This window comes from Nanorana parkeri, unplaced genomic scaffold (assembly GCF_000935625.1).
Source record: "Nanorana parkeri isolate BGI_ZX_2015 unplaced genomic scaffold, ASM93562v1 scaffold736, whole genome shotgun sequence".
NCBI lineage: Eukaryota > Metazoa > Chordata > Amphibia > Anura > Dicroglossidae > Nanorana > Nanorana parkeri.
The window spans coordinates 445503-464953 of record NW_017307004.1 but is presented as its reverse complement, the minus strand read 5'-3'; the positions used below and the strand labels follow the sequence as shown (position 1 = coordinate 464953).

Below are 19451 nucleotides of genomic sequence, written 5' to 3'. Positions count from 1 at the left end.
ATCCATCTTCCTGATTGGTCACCAGTTGTATTTTGTGCATTATTTTGCACTGATTTTACTTAATAAAAATATATATCTTTGCACATTGTTTTTATTTAGTCTTCAAGTTACCGCAAAAAAAAAAGAACTCGAGTTATTAGTTGATTCGTGAAAATAAGTTGGGAATTTCCTTAATTACAGACCCTTGCCTGTTTCTGGTTGCTTGAGTGTTGCTATTAAAAATAGGTCTAACCAATGTCATACTACCGTATACCATATCATACACTGTATTGACTTCATATTAATATTGAAATGCAGTAATCGAAAGCAAATAAAAAAAAAAACTATGGGGTAACCTTTTTATCCCATAGTTCTCTTTAGGGTCACGGGAGGACATATATTTCCCTGTGGGGAGCGGTGCCTGTCAGACACAGCTCTCTGCAGGGAGATGATCGGGAAGTGGGTGAGCGACAGTATATGTGTTCACTCCCCAATCTATATAGTCGATGTGTGACAGTTTCAATGTCACCCGTCGGCTCTAACTAGGAGGATGAGTGTAAATCACTCGCCTCATAGTTCTCCATTAAGACAGACACATGATTATTTCATGCCGTAGATAAGCAAAACAGCCAGTACACAGGGACTTTTTTTTGGCTAGATGAGAGTTCTGGTTAGTTGAATACAGAATAACTGAGAAATTATTGTATTCATTTAATCTGTGTAAGAATTTTGCCTCAAGTTGAGCTTACATTTAGGGTATGAAAAATGTATAGCATGTTAAAAAGAACTCCTTTGTTAGCTCTATCCTGACAGCTTATGTTTCACTGTTCTTTTATTGCTATGAGAACTTCCATTGAAGATTCAGGTTCCAAGGCTTTCATCTTGCATTCATGGACCCAAAAAATGTGGTCAGTGTCAGAATATCTTTTCTGCATGCTTGCTCCAGCTTAGTAAATCTTTAGGTAGTGAATACATTATAAAACAAGCTAGCCTTGAATATTGCGGCTTTAAAAATCAGTACTCAGTTGGTTCTTCACTATTTTTATTTTAGTCCAAAGCACTTATATGAACCCACATCATCTACATTTGTTTAACCCTTTTGCAGCCACCAATGTAAGACTTATAGCAAAACACAACTGCTTGCAGCTGGCCACATCAGTAAGCCTTACGTCTGTGGCTTTCACACTTCTGCTATAAGCTCATGGTTGCTTTAGCAACCATGAACTTATAACAAAAGGGCCCCGCCCCCCCGACAGTGCCCTGGAGATTAAAAGCGGTCATCAGCGGCTGAAAAGCACCCCGCCAGTTTCAGGATGACAGCAGCTCTGCGCGTGGCTGAGAGGAGGATCGTAAATGTGTAATATTTACCGATCCTTCCTGTGCAGAACAAACACTGGAGTGATCTCTGATCACTCAATGTTGGTAAACTGGGGACACACAGTACTTTATGTCCCCAGTTATCAATGAACTGGAAGTGCTTTCCTGTTCATTCATGAGTTCCTGAATGGGTAGAAGCAGTTCAGTACAGAGGCTTCTTTACATTCATAACTGGCTAATTGTCCAGTTTGTTAATGAATGGGAAGCCTCTGTACTAAGTAAATATTTACAGAGAGCTTTCCATTCATTTCGGAATAGGGGTTGTAGAAAGAGATTGGAGGACACAGTCCTCCATTTGAAAAGGACCCCTAATAACTATTTTTTTTCTCTTTTCATAGAATAAACTTCAACTGTGTGGCAGCGCATGGCAAAGCATTGTGACACATAGCCGTGCGTATATACGCCGTGTTGTAATTAAATCTATGCCTGCATAATTTTATCACAACACACAACACTGCACACAAACGATTTTTTAAGTTGCTTATTTACAGGTTTTGCATGACTTAATTTTTTTACTGTTTCACAAAAGGCGTAATTTAAAATTTACAAATGTTTGTATTTGTATTTATTAACTCAATATAGTTTAATATTTTAGATTTAGTCTGTGAAAAGTATTTGTGTGCACTGCACCGATACTGATTTTAGTGTGCTTTTATCAAATTATGTCTTTTATATTTGAGGAAAATTAGGACCATTTTTTTTTATTCTACAAGGCCTGTGCTTTCAGAAAATATATGGTTTAGGGGTTTTTTCTTTTCTTTTTTTTTTTTTAAACACTAAGCTGCATTTGAAAAAAAAAAAAAAATGATGACAAATTGAAAAAATGGTGTGGCCAGCTGAGGGTAAAAGCGTTACGCAGGGCTTGGCAGCGAAAAGGTTAAAAGACAGCATTAAGTTCACAAAATAAAAGCACCGTAAATGTGTACTGCATCATGGGAGATGAGGCTATTATATTACTGTACAGTTCACAACCTACCCAACTCTGAAAGGATAAGGAATTAAAGTGGGCACAAACAGAAATATGGTAATCTGAAATACCTGCTTAGTTTGAACAGAAAAACTGGTAGTGTACGATGTCCATTAAATGCAGAGAATTTTCTAACCTTAGGGAAGGGGATTGGGTGTCAATAAAAGTTGTTTACCTGCAAACTTTTCACGTTTGAGTTTTTGCCCCCAGAGCTGTGAGCAGTCTTGCTGGTAGAGCCTTTGGCATTTTGGGAGGATTCTTGCTGATCTTTAGAAAGGAGGCACAGTTTGGTGTTCTTGTTTCCTTTTTTGGGAGACTTTGATTTGTCACCAATAGTGCAGACTGAGTTCTTTACTTCAGTTACATCGCGATTTTTAGGTGCAAATGAAACAGTGATACGGTTACCAAACACATCCTCGCTCTCCATGCGCTTCTGTGCCCGCTCTGCACTTTCTTGATTGATAAAGCGGAGAATGGCACTGCTGCCAGAAATACTCATCACTTTCCCTCCACAGTTATCAGAAAGACGTCTGAGGCGATTGTTGATACTTTTTGCATCTTTGTTTGTTGGCAAGTTGTAGACATACAACAAAGTATGGCACTGCTGGAGTAACAAACGTTTAGAGAGATGACATTGAAAGCACCTCACAAGTATCATCATCTTGCAAACAGGGAACATTGAACAGGAAAAAAAACTTAGTAACAGAAAATTCATATATGCAAAAAAAGTATACTTGAGGGACACATGAATAAAGTAATAGACACTTGATTTAGTCTTAAGATCACTGGAGGTTCGGACATCTATTAGTGAGCCCCATTCTGTCCCGTCCCAGTAAAACCCCACCTCCAACCTCCATCCCTCAGTTTCTGTAACCAAAAAAAGTACATTAGTCCAATAACAGAGGGGAGAGACATATGTCCCTCAATGGAATTAAACAAAAAAGATAATTGTACTTGCCATAAAAATATATTTCTTGATCATTTATTGAGGGACACAAATAGTAATAATTTTTTTTAAGGCATTTGAGAAGCCCAAAACCAGTCCACGACGAGTGGGCAACAGATGTGGAAAACCAGAGTTCGAACTTACCGGTAACTTTCCAGGAGTCTTCCAGGACAGGCTCAGAGTGCAACTCCCCCTCTAGACAGGAAACCTGTCACCCGTAATCCAGATAAAAGCTTGCCTTCACCATATCCCCTCAGTAATCACGAGACCCGAGGCCTGAACTGGAAAACAAAACCAAAAAAAACACCACCAAAAGAGTAGAAAAACCATCAAATGAAACACTAGGGTGGGCAGTCCGCGGTCCTGGAAGACTACTGGAAAAACTGTAATCGATAAGTTCTAACTCCAGGTTTTCCCCCAGTCTTCTTCCAGGACCGCCTTAGGAGGATAAGAAAAGACCACGCCTGTTAACACCTCTCTTCCGAAAGGTTGGTCTTTGCTGGATAAGAGATCCAAGCGGTAAAATACTGTATAAAAGTTCCAAAGCTAAACCAGGTAGCAGCCTTACATATCTGCTCAGGTATAGCTCGCTCTCTTTCAGCCCATGAGGTTGCTGTAGATCTTGTAGCATGTGCTTTAATGAAAGCTGGCAGAGTCATTTTTATAGCCTGGTATGTTTCAGCTATAGCTAATTTTATCCACCATGCAATGGAAGATTTTGAAGCCTTCTTTCCCTTAGTATTACTCGAAGACAAAACAAGGCATTGGCGTTCCTAAAGGATTTAGTTGCTTCCCAAAAAGAATTAACAGCTTTGAAGAGCCAGACAGTGGAAGGACTTTTCTTTATCATTGGACGGATTCTTACTAAAGGACGGAAGAACAATGTCCTGGGTCCTACGAAAGTTAGATGAAATCTTCTGTAAAAATCCTGGATAAGTCCGAGAATGATTCTATCCTCAAATATAGAGGGGAAAGGTTCTTGAAAAGATAGAGCTTGCAGTTCACTAATGCTCCTAGCAGAAGTCTCCGCTACCAAAAAAACTGTATGAGAGTAAATGGACATAACAAACCTCTTTGAGAGGCTCAAAAGGGTGAATTCTGCAATCCTTGAAAGATCATTGACAATTTCCCATTGAGGAAAGGATTTGACAGACACCAGTTTGCTAGAAAGAATCGAGAAATAAGTGGCGCCACTGCAAGTGATGTTTGTAAATAGACACTTAAGAGCCGCAACCTGGACGTTAAGTGTACTTATAGCAATACCCTTGTCTGCTCCATCCTGTAAAAAAGTCCAATTTAGAAGGGATGGAAAAATCCCTTCTAGCAGTACTAGACCATAACTAAAACACTTTCCCACACTTTTCTGTAAATAGCTCTTTTCACTGGCTTACGGCTATTAAGTAAAGTCTGAACAACCCTGTTAGAAATGCCTTTAGCTTTTAGGATGACTTCCTCAGAAACTACGGGGGTAAATTCAGGATCTGCGCTTTTGGGTGGAGAACTGGACCCTGGGACAAGATATCTTTTCTGTCTGGTATTTACTGGTCAAATTCTTTTCAGCCCCAAAAAATATCTATTACCAATAATTGAAGGGATGTACTTCTGGTAGTTTCGTCTGTTGATGTAGGCTATTGCCGCTACATTGCCTGAAAGAATTAGAAGGTGATATCCCCATGGGACATTCTGGAAGTCGAGAAGGGCATTGAGAATTGCTTTTAGTTGCTTCCAGACAAAGCTCTTGCTTCCCGTTTTGTCCACTGTCCCTGAATGAAGAGATCCTGGACATGGGGCCCCCAGCCCCAGGAGCTGACATCTGTCATCAACTGTCTTGAAAAGGGGAAGTCCAGATTAGCCTTGTAAGAGCTGGCCGTGCGTCTTCCACCACCAGAGACATTTTTTGGAAGGTTTACTTTAATTTCCAATGAATCCTGAGAACGATTCCATTCCCTCAGAAGAAAATTATGTAAGTGTTTTTGATGAAATCTTGCCCACTGAACTGCTGGGAATGTTTACATTATTAGACCCAGAACCAACATTATAAAATCTTAAGAAACTACCCGATTTCCTTGTAGACTGAAAATTGCTGTGGAGACCAACTAAATTTGCTCGCTGGAAGATAAATACTCATTTCCTTGGTGTTCAGCGTGTAACCCAAAAACGTCACTATCCGAGAGGGACAAAAGATTTGATTTTTCTTTGTTTATAATTTCTGCAGCCAGGTCTGAGTTAAATGAAGATCGCTCACCAATATGTCTGATGTTTGAGTCATAACCAAGATATCGTCCAGATATGGAACAATACTGACCCGCTGAAGTCTCAGAGGGGCCAGGGCTTCTAACACCTTGGTGAATACTCTTGGCTGAGATAAAAGGCTGAATGGAAGAGCTCTGAATTGGAAGTGATTGATGACTGAGCCAGCCCTGACAGCCAGACACACAAAGGAACATGAGAGGTGGACCTTATGGGTACATGAAAATAGGCATCGCTTAGGTCTATCGTTGCTAGGAAAGCACCCGCTTGGAGAGCGTTCCTAACTGGAAAAAAAGTCCATTAAAATGTTTTTGTACTGAGTGGAAATATTTAAAGGCTTCAGGTTCAGAATTAATCTGAACTTTCCTGAGGATCTCTGGACAAGAAATACATGGGAATAAAACCTTTTTCCCTGCTGCTCTTCTGGTACCTTGATAACTACCCTCTAGTCCACCAGATCCCCCAATAGACCTGATAAGGCTCTGCCCCTGATCTGGTCCCTTAACAGATCGGTTACCAGAAATCTGAGAGGGGGAGACTGGAATTGCAAGTGGAAACCTTGATTGATAATCCCCAGAATAAATATGTTTGAGGAAATTTTTCTCTACTGCAGAAGGATTTCGCCTATTCATCCTTCCACCAGAAAGTGGTAGTCATTGATTTGTGGGTTTCTGAGTAGGTGGGTTAAAGAGTATACCCCCTCTTCCTCTACCCCTGTGCCCTGTCCAATGTTTCTTAGGGCCCACTTGCTTATTTTCCTGTGCTCACTTCTGGCCTCAAAAAAAAAATCAAATTAAAACCTCTTTCTGGGAAAGGTACCAGTTTTCCAATTTTGCAGCTCCCTCTTCTCTGGGTTGGCTTGTAACACCTGCGCTTGCAGTCCACAAGTGGTGTGGCAGTGTCTGCCAGCGACCCCGCCACCTTGATATCACCGAGCTGTGTGAGGCGGGGAAGATGTGAGGAGGCGCTGCAAGCAGGCCAACTAATCAGAAGTCCAACTAACCGATAAAGAAAATTGTCAAAGATTTTCATTATCAATCATCGACTTCATTGATTCGTTTTTTCAGCCCTAGTCTGGAAAGCACCACAATGCAAAGCCCAGTGTCCAAAGGTCACATTCTGGGCTACATACATGCAAAGAGTGGCACCCGATGTAGAGATCAAAAAACAAACTATTTTAAAAATGGCATAAAAACGTATTTCAGCGCCTCCGGTCCTGCTGTGGGCACTTTCCAGGCTAATCCCGCAATCCTCTGTTCAGCAGCGCCAAGACACAGCCACCAAAACCGATGCTGTGAAAATGCTGATCTGAACTGCTGGATAGAGAGGAGCTCAAGAAGCGTCTCAAAATCTTGACTGAAAAAAATCTAAGGAATATCTTCATGGAAAAAAAAAAAATAGCAAAGTTATACTTTACACTTTAATACTGTCAATTACAAGGCCCGCCTTGTGTTCTCACACAAAAGGACGCCAGGACCCACGGCAAGCAGTAGGGCTATTTTTTTCCCCCATGTCCATGTTCTGATTTTATTCACATGCCTTGGCATGGCCCTTAGTACATTTGGATTTGACTAGAGTACCTGTCACCGCCATCTGCTATCACATGGGGGGGCTTGTAAGCCCCCCCATGTGATAGCAGTCAAAGTAAAGTTAAAAAAAAAGTGTTTTAAATTAAATTTAAATGAAATAAATCTAATAATAAGTAAAAAATTGCCGTCTGGAGACGGCAACCCGCAGATGCTGCAGTGCCGTCCGTCCGTTTTTTTACTACGGGCGGACGGCAAGAGGTTAAAGTTATACTGAGAAAAAAAGGCATCCGACCTCCTAGAACACTAGCAAAAATATTGAGGCAGGACTGTTGGAAGTGGGATTATATGGTGTTGATTTAACAGTTTGGTTTGCCACTGTCCAAATCTCCTGAAGGTGGCAGTAACCTAAATGTCTAAAAATTACTGTATTTTTCCGTGTATAAGACTATACTTTTTCTTAAAAATATTTACCTAAAAATGGAGGGGCGTCTTATACACGGGGAGGGAGCAGAACCACGGTTGCGAAACTGCCGATACCTCTGCAAACTAGCCTCACGAGTGAAACTTCCGATTGCAGAGAAAAGCTAAACAGGTTTCCTCCAATCATGAGCCTTATGTACCCGACGTCTGCTGATGCTGCGGAGAGCGTGTAGCCAGTGCCCAGATGCAACAGGGAGCCCATAAAAATGTCAGAAAACAAAAAAATACCGGTACCAGTAAGCAGCTGTCTTACTCTGCAAAATTTAAACTGGATATAATCAGTTACTGTATGCAAAAAAAAGCATGGAAAATATTTTCTGAATTTTGGGTAAGAAAAGTGGGGGGCGTCCTATACATGGGGGCGTCTTATAGATGGAAAAATACGGTACTACATTCCTGTGTCCCTCAATAGCCAATAAAAAGAGAGCTATAGATATATATATTTTTTTTTTTTTTTAAATTTAGTACAGATCATACTAAAAACACACAGCACCAGTAAACATTCCATTTAAACTTACACATTATGAAATGCTGTATACCACAGCCATTGGCACAGTCTTCACTAGCTTCATATAAATATAGTACACTACGGGGCAGATGTATAAATCTTCCTCCCAGCCATTCATCTGGTGAATGCCATTTGCTCAGCACTCCAGTCACTAGATGGGAACTAGGAACATGGGAATTCCTATGCTCCTTGCCTCCATCCAGGGTTTGGGAATGCTGTGCAAATTGCATTCGACCAGCGTATGACTGGGTGGAAGATTTAAAAAAAATCGGCCACTTTCAGTATAAAAGAATTATTGAGATGTCACACTAATGATTCCAATTCTGTCATCCACTTAAATGTCAGCATTACGCTAGTAAGCATTGGCATTAATGGGATCAGATTGGGGGCTACAACAAAACATACATAAAAGGATTATGCAGAAAAATTTATTTTTCAAATAAAAGAAAACTTCCCTGCCCACATTCAACATATGGCATGTAGCAAGAAGATACTTATGCATGTGAACTAGTGGACTAATGGAAAACAGCTTACCTGTGGTTTGAGGGTTGACCTGGGTGGTAGGTCTGAGATAAATTCTTCAAAGCAAATGAGTTCATGAGCATGGTGAAGCAACGCTTCAGAGGCTTGATTCTTATGTACAAGTATGATATGGAAGCCATGTCTGTGACGTAGATCACTCAGTTCAAGAGCAAAATTAACATCAGCTAGAGAACAAAGACAAAAAGGTCAAAAAAAAGGAGCATTTCCTGACCATTCAATGGCTACGTGCTTGTAACACCATCAATTCAGCAATACAAGTTCACATTCTTTCCTCAGCATTTACCATGTTACCTTTAACATACCATTGATCATTTAATAACCTATGTTTTGATATACATTACAGTTTGTTGCTTTGCATTTAAGGCCCCATTCACACGCGAATCGGCCTGCACGTACAGCTCCGTGCGGAGCCGTACCAAGCAGCTGACGGGAAGGACAGGTGCTGCGTGTGATTAGTACACAGCCCCAGTCCTTCTCTATGGGGCTACGCAGCCGCACGTCCCCCTACGCTAGCCCGCCCTGCACGTCCGTAGGGGTGCGGGTAAGCTTATTCATACGCCGCAATGGATCCTGTATGCGTCCCGGCTAGAAAACCCGCACCCCTACAGACCTGCAGTTGAGGTGAGCATAAGGGGGCATACAGCCGCGTAGCCCCATAGAGGAGGACGGGGGCTGCGTACTAATCACACGCAGCACCTGTCCTTCACGGCAGCTACTTGGTACGGACCCGCACGCAGCACGGAGCTGTACGTGCAGGCCGATTCGTGTGTGAATGGGGCCTTAGTGTGTTTGACAGGTCAAGACAATCCCCCAAATGTAATAAAGCAGGGTCCATTACATTTTAGAAATTACAAGTGTTAGGGATGTCCCGATACCGGTACTAGCATTGGTATTTGTAGTTGTCAAAATGCCCCGATACATAGCACCTAAGCTTGCGCTATTATTTTTCCCTTACCTTGTGGCTGCTGTCCGGAAGAGCAGCGGCGAGTCCGCACTGGTCTGGTGGGAGGAGCTCCAAGTGGGGTCCAAATTTAGCTGGCCAGCGACATGTTAGCTGAGGATAATTGTAAATCTATTGCTGCAGTGTACTCTATATGTAGTACATTAGTACATTTATGTTACACACATCCAGTACACTGCAGCAATAGATTTACAGTTCTCCCGTGCTAATATGAATAGATTAAAAGATCCATAGTACATAATAGTTCAATATATAGTTTTACTATGGACCTGTTAGCCGGGCAGAATTGTAATTATATTGCTGCAGACTGCAGTGTACTGGACGTGTGTACTGTATATGTACTATGGATTATGATTTAACCTATTCATGTTAGCAGGGCAGAATTGTGAGCGCCTCCCACAAGCGGAGCACCGAGACGCGATGCAGGAATCCTGCCCAGCGCCGACTACAAGAGGCACCGCAGGAGGCAACAGGGATCGGAGTGAAACTAAGTGAGGGAAGCTGGGACGGGATCGGAGTGAAACTAAGTGAGGGAAGCTGGGACAGGGCGCTGTAAATCTATTGCTACAATGTACTGGAAGTGTGTACTGTATATGTAGTACATATATACAGCACACACCTCCACTACACTACAACAATAGAGTTAAAATGTCTCAACTGCTAACATGAATAGGTTAAATCATGATCCATAGTACATAACATGTAGTCGTACTATGGATCATTTAACCTATTCATGTTAGCAAGGGAGAATTGTAACCATTACTGCAGTGTACTGGAAGTGTGTACAAGGTTCAATGATCCATAGTACACACTTCCAGTGCACTGCGGTAATAGAGTTACAATTCTCCCCTGCTAACAATAGGTTAAATGATCCCAGAGGCAGATGCATGATGGGATTTGTAGTTTCACTGTAGCTGTGTGAAAGCAAATGTTTTGTTCTAAAATAGTCTTAAATTAAAGTTCTTCATAATCATAAAGAAATTGGCCTAAAATCATTAGTCTGTATTGTTTTAAAAAAAAAATGTAGCCTGTCCCTTTAAGAAAAAGTATCGGTAATTGGTATCAGCAAGTACTCGTACCTGAAAAAGTGGTATCGGGAGATCCCTAACAAGTGTCCTTTATCACAGTAGCCCATTATTATACATGTTTCACAAAATATCCAAATCAGTCAGACGTGTCTCTCTTACTCCAAGACATTAACTGGCACCCCGACCAGAAGGCTGAAACCTTCCTTCATACCAACCAGAACACATACAGTACCAGCCTTTTAAGAAATTCACATGTAGGACAGAAATAAAAACAAAGCAAATAGTATAAGAAACTATATGGTCCAACAGATGCATAGTAGCAGAACATGCAGTTAATAAAAAGGAATTACTTACTAGACACCAAAACCACAGTTGCTGGAGAAGTGTGGGTATCTGCGAACCTCCTTAAACTCTGTCTGAGTTTATCATCTGCAGCATTCTTTGCTGTAGCATTTATATGGGCAACTGTTACCTGTTTAAAATGAGATTAAGCTTGGATTATAAAACAAAAAAAAAAAATATATAAAATATGTGATTACAGCTGTTATGCAGAGATGTGTCACACTCACACAAATGGGTTAGGTCCAATTACCCCCTAGATGACCGGAACTAAAAAAAAAAAAGTGTTAAAACAAGGCATAACCCACTCCATAAAAGCCCCTCCTCCTGCCAACTTCTCCAATTTATTTTGTTCCTGTCCCCCCTAGGACAGTGTAAATGTATATCAGTAACGTTTATTATTTTCCATTTTGAAATGATTTCTTGCCTCAGGGGAGTTCAGCCTCTCTCCCCTTGGAAGTCCACAAGATTAAGCCCCCGTGGAAGGGTGTCCCCTTAGGGGATAATCATATTGGTTAGGGCCAGTGTAGTGCCCACGGAAATGCAGAGGTAGCAGGGGAGCTGGGCTTAGTGGTGTTCAGCCAGGATAGCCGTCGTTAAGTGCTTTTCACTTGCCTGCTATAGTGGAGCAGTGTCCCATCCGCCTCTGCCGGTTGTCTTCGCTGAAGATCGTTCTGGCGTCGGGATCTATGGGCAGAAGAGTGTGGGCAGAACAGTGTGGGCAGTTGCGGCTTCAGCCGCGTCTGCACGGAAGTTTCTTCGGCTGTGACGTCATGAAGCTTGAGTTTTTTGGCGCAAGATTTGAATTACACCATTTAAAAAAGGGAAGCAAAGGAGACTAAGACAGTTTGTGCTACTGGATTGTTCCCTTTTGTGGACACATTGGAAACCTAGAGGAAAACTGGATATCATGGATATCTGTCCCTCACCACACAGGTCTGGTTCTGTAGAGATGAGGTAAGAAAAAAGCAAGAAAAAAAAAAAGAAAAGGGAAGGAGAAGTGCACTTGTACAGCCCGTACAGCTCCCGAAGTTGGCCGAGCTGCTCAGTCAAGCCGAAGGCATATGCTTCAGCTCGACTGAGCCGAGGTGAAAGCCCAAGCTGGAACGGCCGGTCGACAAGCTGCTACTGACAGCTTGGCGGAGCCAGCCGTCATCTCACGGTTGGCTCTGGCCACTTGCATGTAGAGACAGATCAGTGCCCCCTGGTTAGCAGCTAACCACGGACGCTGACGTGTCATTACACTGAGAACCCGGCGGAGCTGCTGTGATATCACGGCGGCTTCGCCGAGTTCTCAGTGTGTAATGACAGTTCAGCATCTCCTGGTTACCCATTAACTAGGGGAAGCTGGACTGCCATTGCACACTGAGAACCCGGCGATGCTGCCATGATATCACGGCGGCTTGGTCGGGTTCTCAAGTGTGTAATGACAGTTCAGCATCTCCTGGTTACCTAGTAACCAGGGGACGCTGGACTGTCATGAGAGCTTGTCGGAGCCGGCTTTAATATGACCGCCGGCTCAGACAAGCTCTCATTGTAATGACAGCTGGTCCCGTCCAATACAAAACAGTTGGGCGGCGCTTGCTGTCACTGCTAGCTCCGCCCAATCATTTTCTCCTTTTTCTATTCTGCTTGGTACCACAGAGATAACGAGCAGAATAGCTGAGCCGAATGGCGCTCGGCGGCATTCGGCTATTCACTCACTGCTGTTTGGCTCCTATGAGAATAGGCCGAACAGCAACGAGTAGCCTGCCGGAGTTTCATCTAAGCCGATCCAGATGTTGGATTAGCTGAGTCAAACTCCTTCTGCACTTCTGCCGACCCGAAACCAGCCGCAGCAAACCGCTGTACGGCTGATTTCAGTCAGTGTACGGCTGAAATCAGCTGTACAAGCCTGAAGTGAATAGCCGAACGGCGTTCGGCTCACTTCACTTCTGGTTGGTTATTCACACGGCTGCATTCGGCAGCTTTGTGAATAACTCCCTATGTGTCCCCAGTTATTTACAAACACTGGAGTGATCACATGATCACTCCGGTGTTTGTGCTGCACAGAGGATCGGTAAATATCAGTTATACTTATCGATCATCCGTACGGCCAAGCACAGAGCCGCTGTCATCCGGAAACTGGCATGATGACGACAGCGGCTCCGTTCTCCTCACCGCTCAGCCATCCTGAAATTTGTGGATTCTCCCCGCCAGCCGACGCTGCTCCTCCGCCCCACTCCCCAACCGTGGAGATTTTTTTTTTTATCCCTGTTGCCACAGCCCCTACAAGCGGGGAACAGCAGCGGGGATCCATAGAGTCACAGATCCCTGCCTGGAGTGGCTCCAGGTAGGGATGAGAGGCTCCAGATGCCGGCAACTTTTCCCATTGATTTGATTTTCAACTGCTGCGTTGCTAACGTTTGTAAAAGTCCCACCAAACCATATATTTTCTGAAAGCGCAGGCCCGGTAAAATAAATAGATGGGGATACTAAATTTGTAGGCACCTGCAATAATTGCGCAAATGTTTCTCAAATTATTAAACCGATAAAAATACCACAATCCAATTGATAAAATCACACTAAAATCAGTATCACCGCACAAAAAAAAAACGTTTTCTGACTAAATCTAAACGATAGAACTGAATAGAGTTGAATAACAGATATTTGCAAATTTGAAATTGCGCCTTTTTGCGAAAAGGTAAAAAAATTACTGTACGCAAAACTGTAAATAAGCAACTTATGTTAAAAAAAAATGTCACGCTGTGTTGGTGTTTGTGTTGTGATAAAATGATACAGGCGTATATTTATTGCAACACAAAGATCACAACGCATGGCAATGCGTCACAAAGCTTTGCCATGTGCTGCCACAGTTAATTTAATTTTTTTTTAAAAGAAAAAAAACACATTAAAAAAATAATGCACTGCGATGCATTCTAACAACGCACTGCAGCGCATATGCATGGCGTACACCTCAATATGTTATGTGGGGGGAAGGAGGGGTTGTGCTTTTTTTCTACACATTTTTATTTTTAACATGTTTAATTTTTTTTATATTTTCTATTTTTTTATAATTTTTTTATTTGTTTTTTTTTACTGTTCTATGTGTCCCCAGTTATTTAGAAACACCGGAGTGATCAGACAATCACTCCGATGTTTGCTGTAAACAGAGGGATCGTGTACGGCATACTGAGCTGGCCAGCCGGGAGCACTTTTGTACCTCCGTATGCCGTAAGTCCTTGGCAGCAAAAGGGATAAGCTGGCAGCGGAATTCTCTACAGAAGGCGCAGATGATCTGCTTCAATCCTTGGCGAGGGATATGGTATCCTTGGTAGTAGCTTGTAGAGTGCTATGACTCAGATCATGGGGTGCCGACTCTTCTTCAAAGACCAGCCTGTGTTCCTTGGCATTCCAGGGCGACACGCTATTTGGCCTGGAATTGGATAGCTATATAAAAAAAAAAATCTAGCAAAAAAGATAGCAAAAAAGCCATGTTAACACAAGAAAGGAGAAATAGAAGAGGTTATAGAGATGGAGACCTCACCAATCGTAATACTACTTTTCGTGACTCTAGATCCTACAAACCGGGAAGAAAATCTACTCGATCACAAGCATGGAGAGGAGGTTTTGGTCCTTCCAAAAATGGAAGAGGCAGGAATCCAAGAAATATCAAGCAAGAGAAGGCCTTATGAAGGTTTCGAGTCCAGAGATGTGAGGGTAGGTGCTATTCTCAGATCTCTGGGCAAATTCAATATCAAGACGCATGGGTACTGTAGGTAATCACCGAGGAATACAAGTTGGAGTTCCCCCCAGAGGCAGGTTCATAGTGACCAAACTACCGAAGGATTTGGTGAAGCAGGCAATATAGGACTTTGAAGGTTCCCTTCTATCCCAAGATGTCATAAGTGCTGTAACCGAGACACAACAGTTCCAGCGGGTTCTATTCCCATTTGTACTCGCCCCCACGCAATTTTCACTCGCCAATTGCGAGGGGGCGAGTGGAAATTTTGAGCCCTGGTCTAAGGGATGTATAAGGCCAGGAAAAGGGAAAATGTAATCATACTCACCGTCATTTTATTTTCCTGGTTACATTCCATAGCAGCGCTGGGCTCCCACACTAGGGAGTTATTAGCTTTGCTACCAGACTGGGGAAGTCGGCAGGAGGAGGGGTTTTTATGGAGTGGGTTATACCTTGTTTTAACCCTTAGTTCCGGACATCTGGGGGGGGGATGAGAGACAGAGAGACAGAGAGACAAACAGAGAGACAGAGAGACAGAGAGACAGAGAGACAGACAGAGAGACAAACAGAGAGACAAACAGAGAGACAAACAGAGAGACAAACAGAGAGAGAAACAGAGACAGACAGAGACAGAGACAGAGACAGAGAGAGACAGAGAGAGACAGAGAGAGACAGAGAGAGACAGAGAGAGACAGAGACAGAGAGAGACAGAGAGAGACAGAGAGAGACAGAGAGAGACAGAGAGAGACCAGTATTGGTGTATCCCTAGCCCCAACCATAGGCTCACTTAGAAGTGTGTATTGAGAGACTAGGTCAAACCAGGGGCAGCGCATGGTTCTGGACTTTGAGTGCTCTCCAGCTAAACACAGTACACGAAGGTCTGCAAAACACCACTAGCCGAGCACAATGCTCAGGATAATATTCCAGGCTAGCCCTGCAATCTACAGTTCAGCATGGTTCAGGTATGGACACCAAAGCTACAGCTGAGGATACACATCTGGATAGCTGCTATAAAAGAGACCAACTCGAGCAGCATATTTGAGGTCTTGACTGAAGGTACAAAAAACCTCCATGGTATAGCAAATATCTTGACTTAAAGTGACATTAAGGGATAATATTAGTAGACATGCGTTGCAGAAGACATATAGAGGAGCTGGAAGTTTCACACTCCAGGTTTCAAATGCAAGAAAAAAAAAAAAGGGTATTTCCACAGTGGGGTGTGCGAGGACCCAGAGGGGAAAAGAAAAAAAGGGGGCTTTTAAGAAACAAGTCCAGACCTCGTGTATAAAAATCTTAGAAGTACATTTATTCAATAAATCGTTGTATACATTATTTAAGATAAAAAACGGAATACAAAATCATCAATAAAAATGCTTTTACAAATGCAGGTTCACCGAATGGTGACAATACCGTGCAGTTACGATGTATATGGTTGTTTATCAGAATGGTATAAACGCTCCTGTAAGTCCCTACATGTTTCGCCCCGAAAGGGCGAAAAAATTCTCTTGCTACAACTGCTTTGATCTTATGTTGTTAGTGCAAACATAGAGATGTATAGATAGACTGTTAATACTGAAGAGCTGTTAATACAGCTCTTCAGATCTATCTAAAATTAAAATAAAATCAAATATAATAATAATAAAGAAATAATATAATAATAATAATATAATAATGAAATAATGTAATGGTATATATGTATTTCTATCCGCACTACTACCTCTTATGTTTTGACGCTATAAGCAATACACATGCTAGTAGAATTCTTTGAAACTATTATGATTCATGTATGTACATATAGATTTTAAAAAATTCTTATATATATCCGCATTCACTTTTCCGATCTTACATATCTAATTGTAGAATTTTGAGATACAAGTTGATACAATGTATATATCTATTGTCTTTTCTTAAAAACGATATGTAGTATAAATGTCCTTTACTCTGATGATTATATTATTATTAAACATTCATTGATTACTAGCTTCAATATGCATTTTTACAACCTGGGATGTCTGTCGGGCCTGATACTGCCATAGTCGCACTTCTATATGGAGGGATCGTGGAGACGTAGCAAAGGCCTAGCTGCTCAGCATTTTAATTTGGGTATACATATATACATATATGTGGCCTGTTGGCTCTCTTCTCTGCTGCATATATATGTACTTTGTTTGGAAGATTGAGACTATACCAACTGCTAGCAATTACTATACTTTATGGCTTGTTTCCCTTTCTACGTCTCATGTCTAGTTGATTAGCCCCCGCCCTGAGGGGCGGTTCGGCATCACATGACGTTCGGAGCCCAGCACTTAAAATGACCGCGATTGCGGCCAGCTATACAGGATGTCTGGGAAAGAAACAGCAACACCACACACGGCAAGAGGTATTTTTGTTTTGGCTCCTATAGGAGTTGTTACATTGTAAATTTCTGTCTGATTACACCTTCTCAAACTTGGAATCTCTGATTATTTTATGTCCCTAGTGATCTGCAACATCCAACCTCCCCTTAAACACAAATTTTGGCTTTTTAAAGCCAATTATTTTTTTTCACATTCATATATGAGTTCATTCACCTATTTGTATCTCACTTTTTCTTATGTATATGTCCTGATTCGGGTTTAGTATACTTTTTGATCTTCTATTCAGCATGCTTCACTCACAGTATCAGCTTAATATACACTTATATATTTTCATACATTCACATATATATTTTTTATTTTTTTTTTCACTATAATTTTTTATCACCTTTTATGATCTTCATTTATGACTATTTGATCATCACTGTGTCCTTGATTCATGACCCATATTCTTCACTATTTACTTCTCACCTCGCTACCCTCTGCCGGTGTTTCACTAGGCACATATTCATGAGCTTTTTCCCTGAGTCCCCATCATCACTATCCCACCTAGCTGGGCTAGCTAGCTAATGAGCATTTTACACCTGCACATTTGCTCTCAACCCATCTTCACCTTTTAATATCCCCATCACCAACACACTTTCCACATTAGAATGCTCTGCATCACCAGGCCACTACATGAAGAAAGAGAGAAACTATCTCCCTTCAATGTGTCCTCCTCTCCCGTCTGTTATTTTTATATTTATATCTATTTTTCATCTATTTTTATCCATATATACTTTCACATGGAATAATTAATTACCATACACATGTTCCTTTAGCAGAACTTCACTACCTCTAAGTCTAGTATGCCGGCTGCCTGTTTTTCCTGAAGACTACAGGGTGCTGTCTCCGACGCGATCCCTCCATTTGTGTTTACCTGTGGCGGTTCATGCTTGACAAAACCAATCCCTTGTTTGTATTTGAAGCAGTTTTTCCACTATATTCTCGCTTCCCTGACTAACTGACGGTGAAGACACATATATGTAAGCATTCAACATTTACAATACTTTTACATTTATTGTGATCGAGATTAATGTATGTAAAGCATGATTTTACATGTGAGACTAAAGTGCAGTTCTCTGATCCCAATTCTATTATATGTGGGCTTATTACTCATATCTCCCAAAGAATTGTCTCTCTCCCCTGAAGAAGCCCTTTCGGGGCAAAACATGTAGGGACTTACAGGAGAGTTTATACCATTCTGATAACAAACAACCATATACATCGTAACTGCACGGTATTGTCACCATTCGGTGAACCTGCATTTGTAAAAGCATTTTTATTGATGATTTTGTATTCCGTTTTTTATCTTAAATAATGTATACAACGATTTATTGAATAAATGAACTTCTAAGACTTTTATACACGAGGTCTGGACTTTCTTAAAAGCCCCCTTTTTTTCTTTTCCCCTCTGGGTCCTCGCACACCCCACTGTGGAAATACCCTTTTTTTCTTGCATTTAAAGTGACAATAAACCCTCAGATTATTTTAACATAAAACAATACTGTAATGTGTGCCTTACTGTAATCCATGGCTGTTTCCCTTCTCTTTGCTGCTCTTCCTTTTAAATCTGTATCTGTTCTCATGCTGGGCAGAATTTCTGTTTTGCAGCAGACTGCCTTGTCTCTGGAATGGATACATGGTGTCTGTGTATAGGTTTGTAACCTGAGCCAGCACTACAGGAAGAGGCGGTAAGCTGCAAAGGGAAGTTCTCCCCAAGCATGAGAATACAGTCAATAGGAAAAAAATGCAAAAATGGCTTGGCCAGCTGATTTGAAAAATGTTCGAGGGCTTGGAAAGGGTTGCAAAGAGAAGGGAAACAACCATGGATTACAGTAAGGCATACATTACAGTATTATTTTATGTTAAAAAAATTTGAGGGTTTAATGTCACTTTAAGCAACAGAAACAGGCTGTAGAAAAATGAACTGCCCACCTAAAAATCTTATTTCTTGCAGAAAATAGAGAAATATTCCTCTCTTTACAGTAATTACAAGGTCTCACTTTGAATAATGAAATTTGAGTTTTATTTCTTAGTCAATACAATGGGAGCCAGTACAACAAAAAGCAGGGAAAGTCATATTGGCTCCGGAGCAGTCACCATTTTCACCTGAAAGAGAGCTTTTACCACTGCAGTTCCAAGAGATAACTAGCAGGTGAAACTTCCACATACAGTTATAAAATGTATTACCTGACAGTTATTTAGTTCCTCAATTACTTCCTTGTTTTCTTTACTGATGTCACATACACAGATGAATTCCGCCTCTCTGTGACCTTTGAAAAAACGTTCGCGAATCCTCTTCACGACAGTTACAGCAGAGCGACTGCTAGGAACAGAGCAGTTTTCTATATCCCAAAACACACCAATAGGGGGCAGATTTTCCTGCACAGTAGATATTTCAGGGACTCCTACAAAAAACAGTTACTT

The 19451-nt window shown here is 41.6% G+C and overlaps 1 protein-coding gene across 1 annotated transcript in view; it reads right to left on the bottom strand.

The window, feature by feature from the left end:
• Positions 1-19451, bottom strand: part of KIAA0430 (KIAA0430 ortholog) — a 144963-nt gene that overhangs the window by 83808 nt on the left and 41704 nt on the right. Inside the window, exons 5-9 of the mRNA XM_018564209.1 lie at positions 19215-19432; positions 10923-11040; positions 8571-8743; positions 2499-2927; positions 2333-2394 (exon numbers count right to left, since the gene is read on the bottom strand). Of these exons, the coding sequence (XP_018419711.1) occupies positions 2333-2394; positions 2499-2927; positions 8571-8743; positions 10923-11040; positions 19215-19432 (1000 nt within the window). The remainder of the gene's footprint in view (positions 1-2332; positions 2395-2498; positions 2928-8570; positions 8744-10922; positions 11041-19214; positions 19433-19451) is intronic.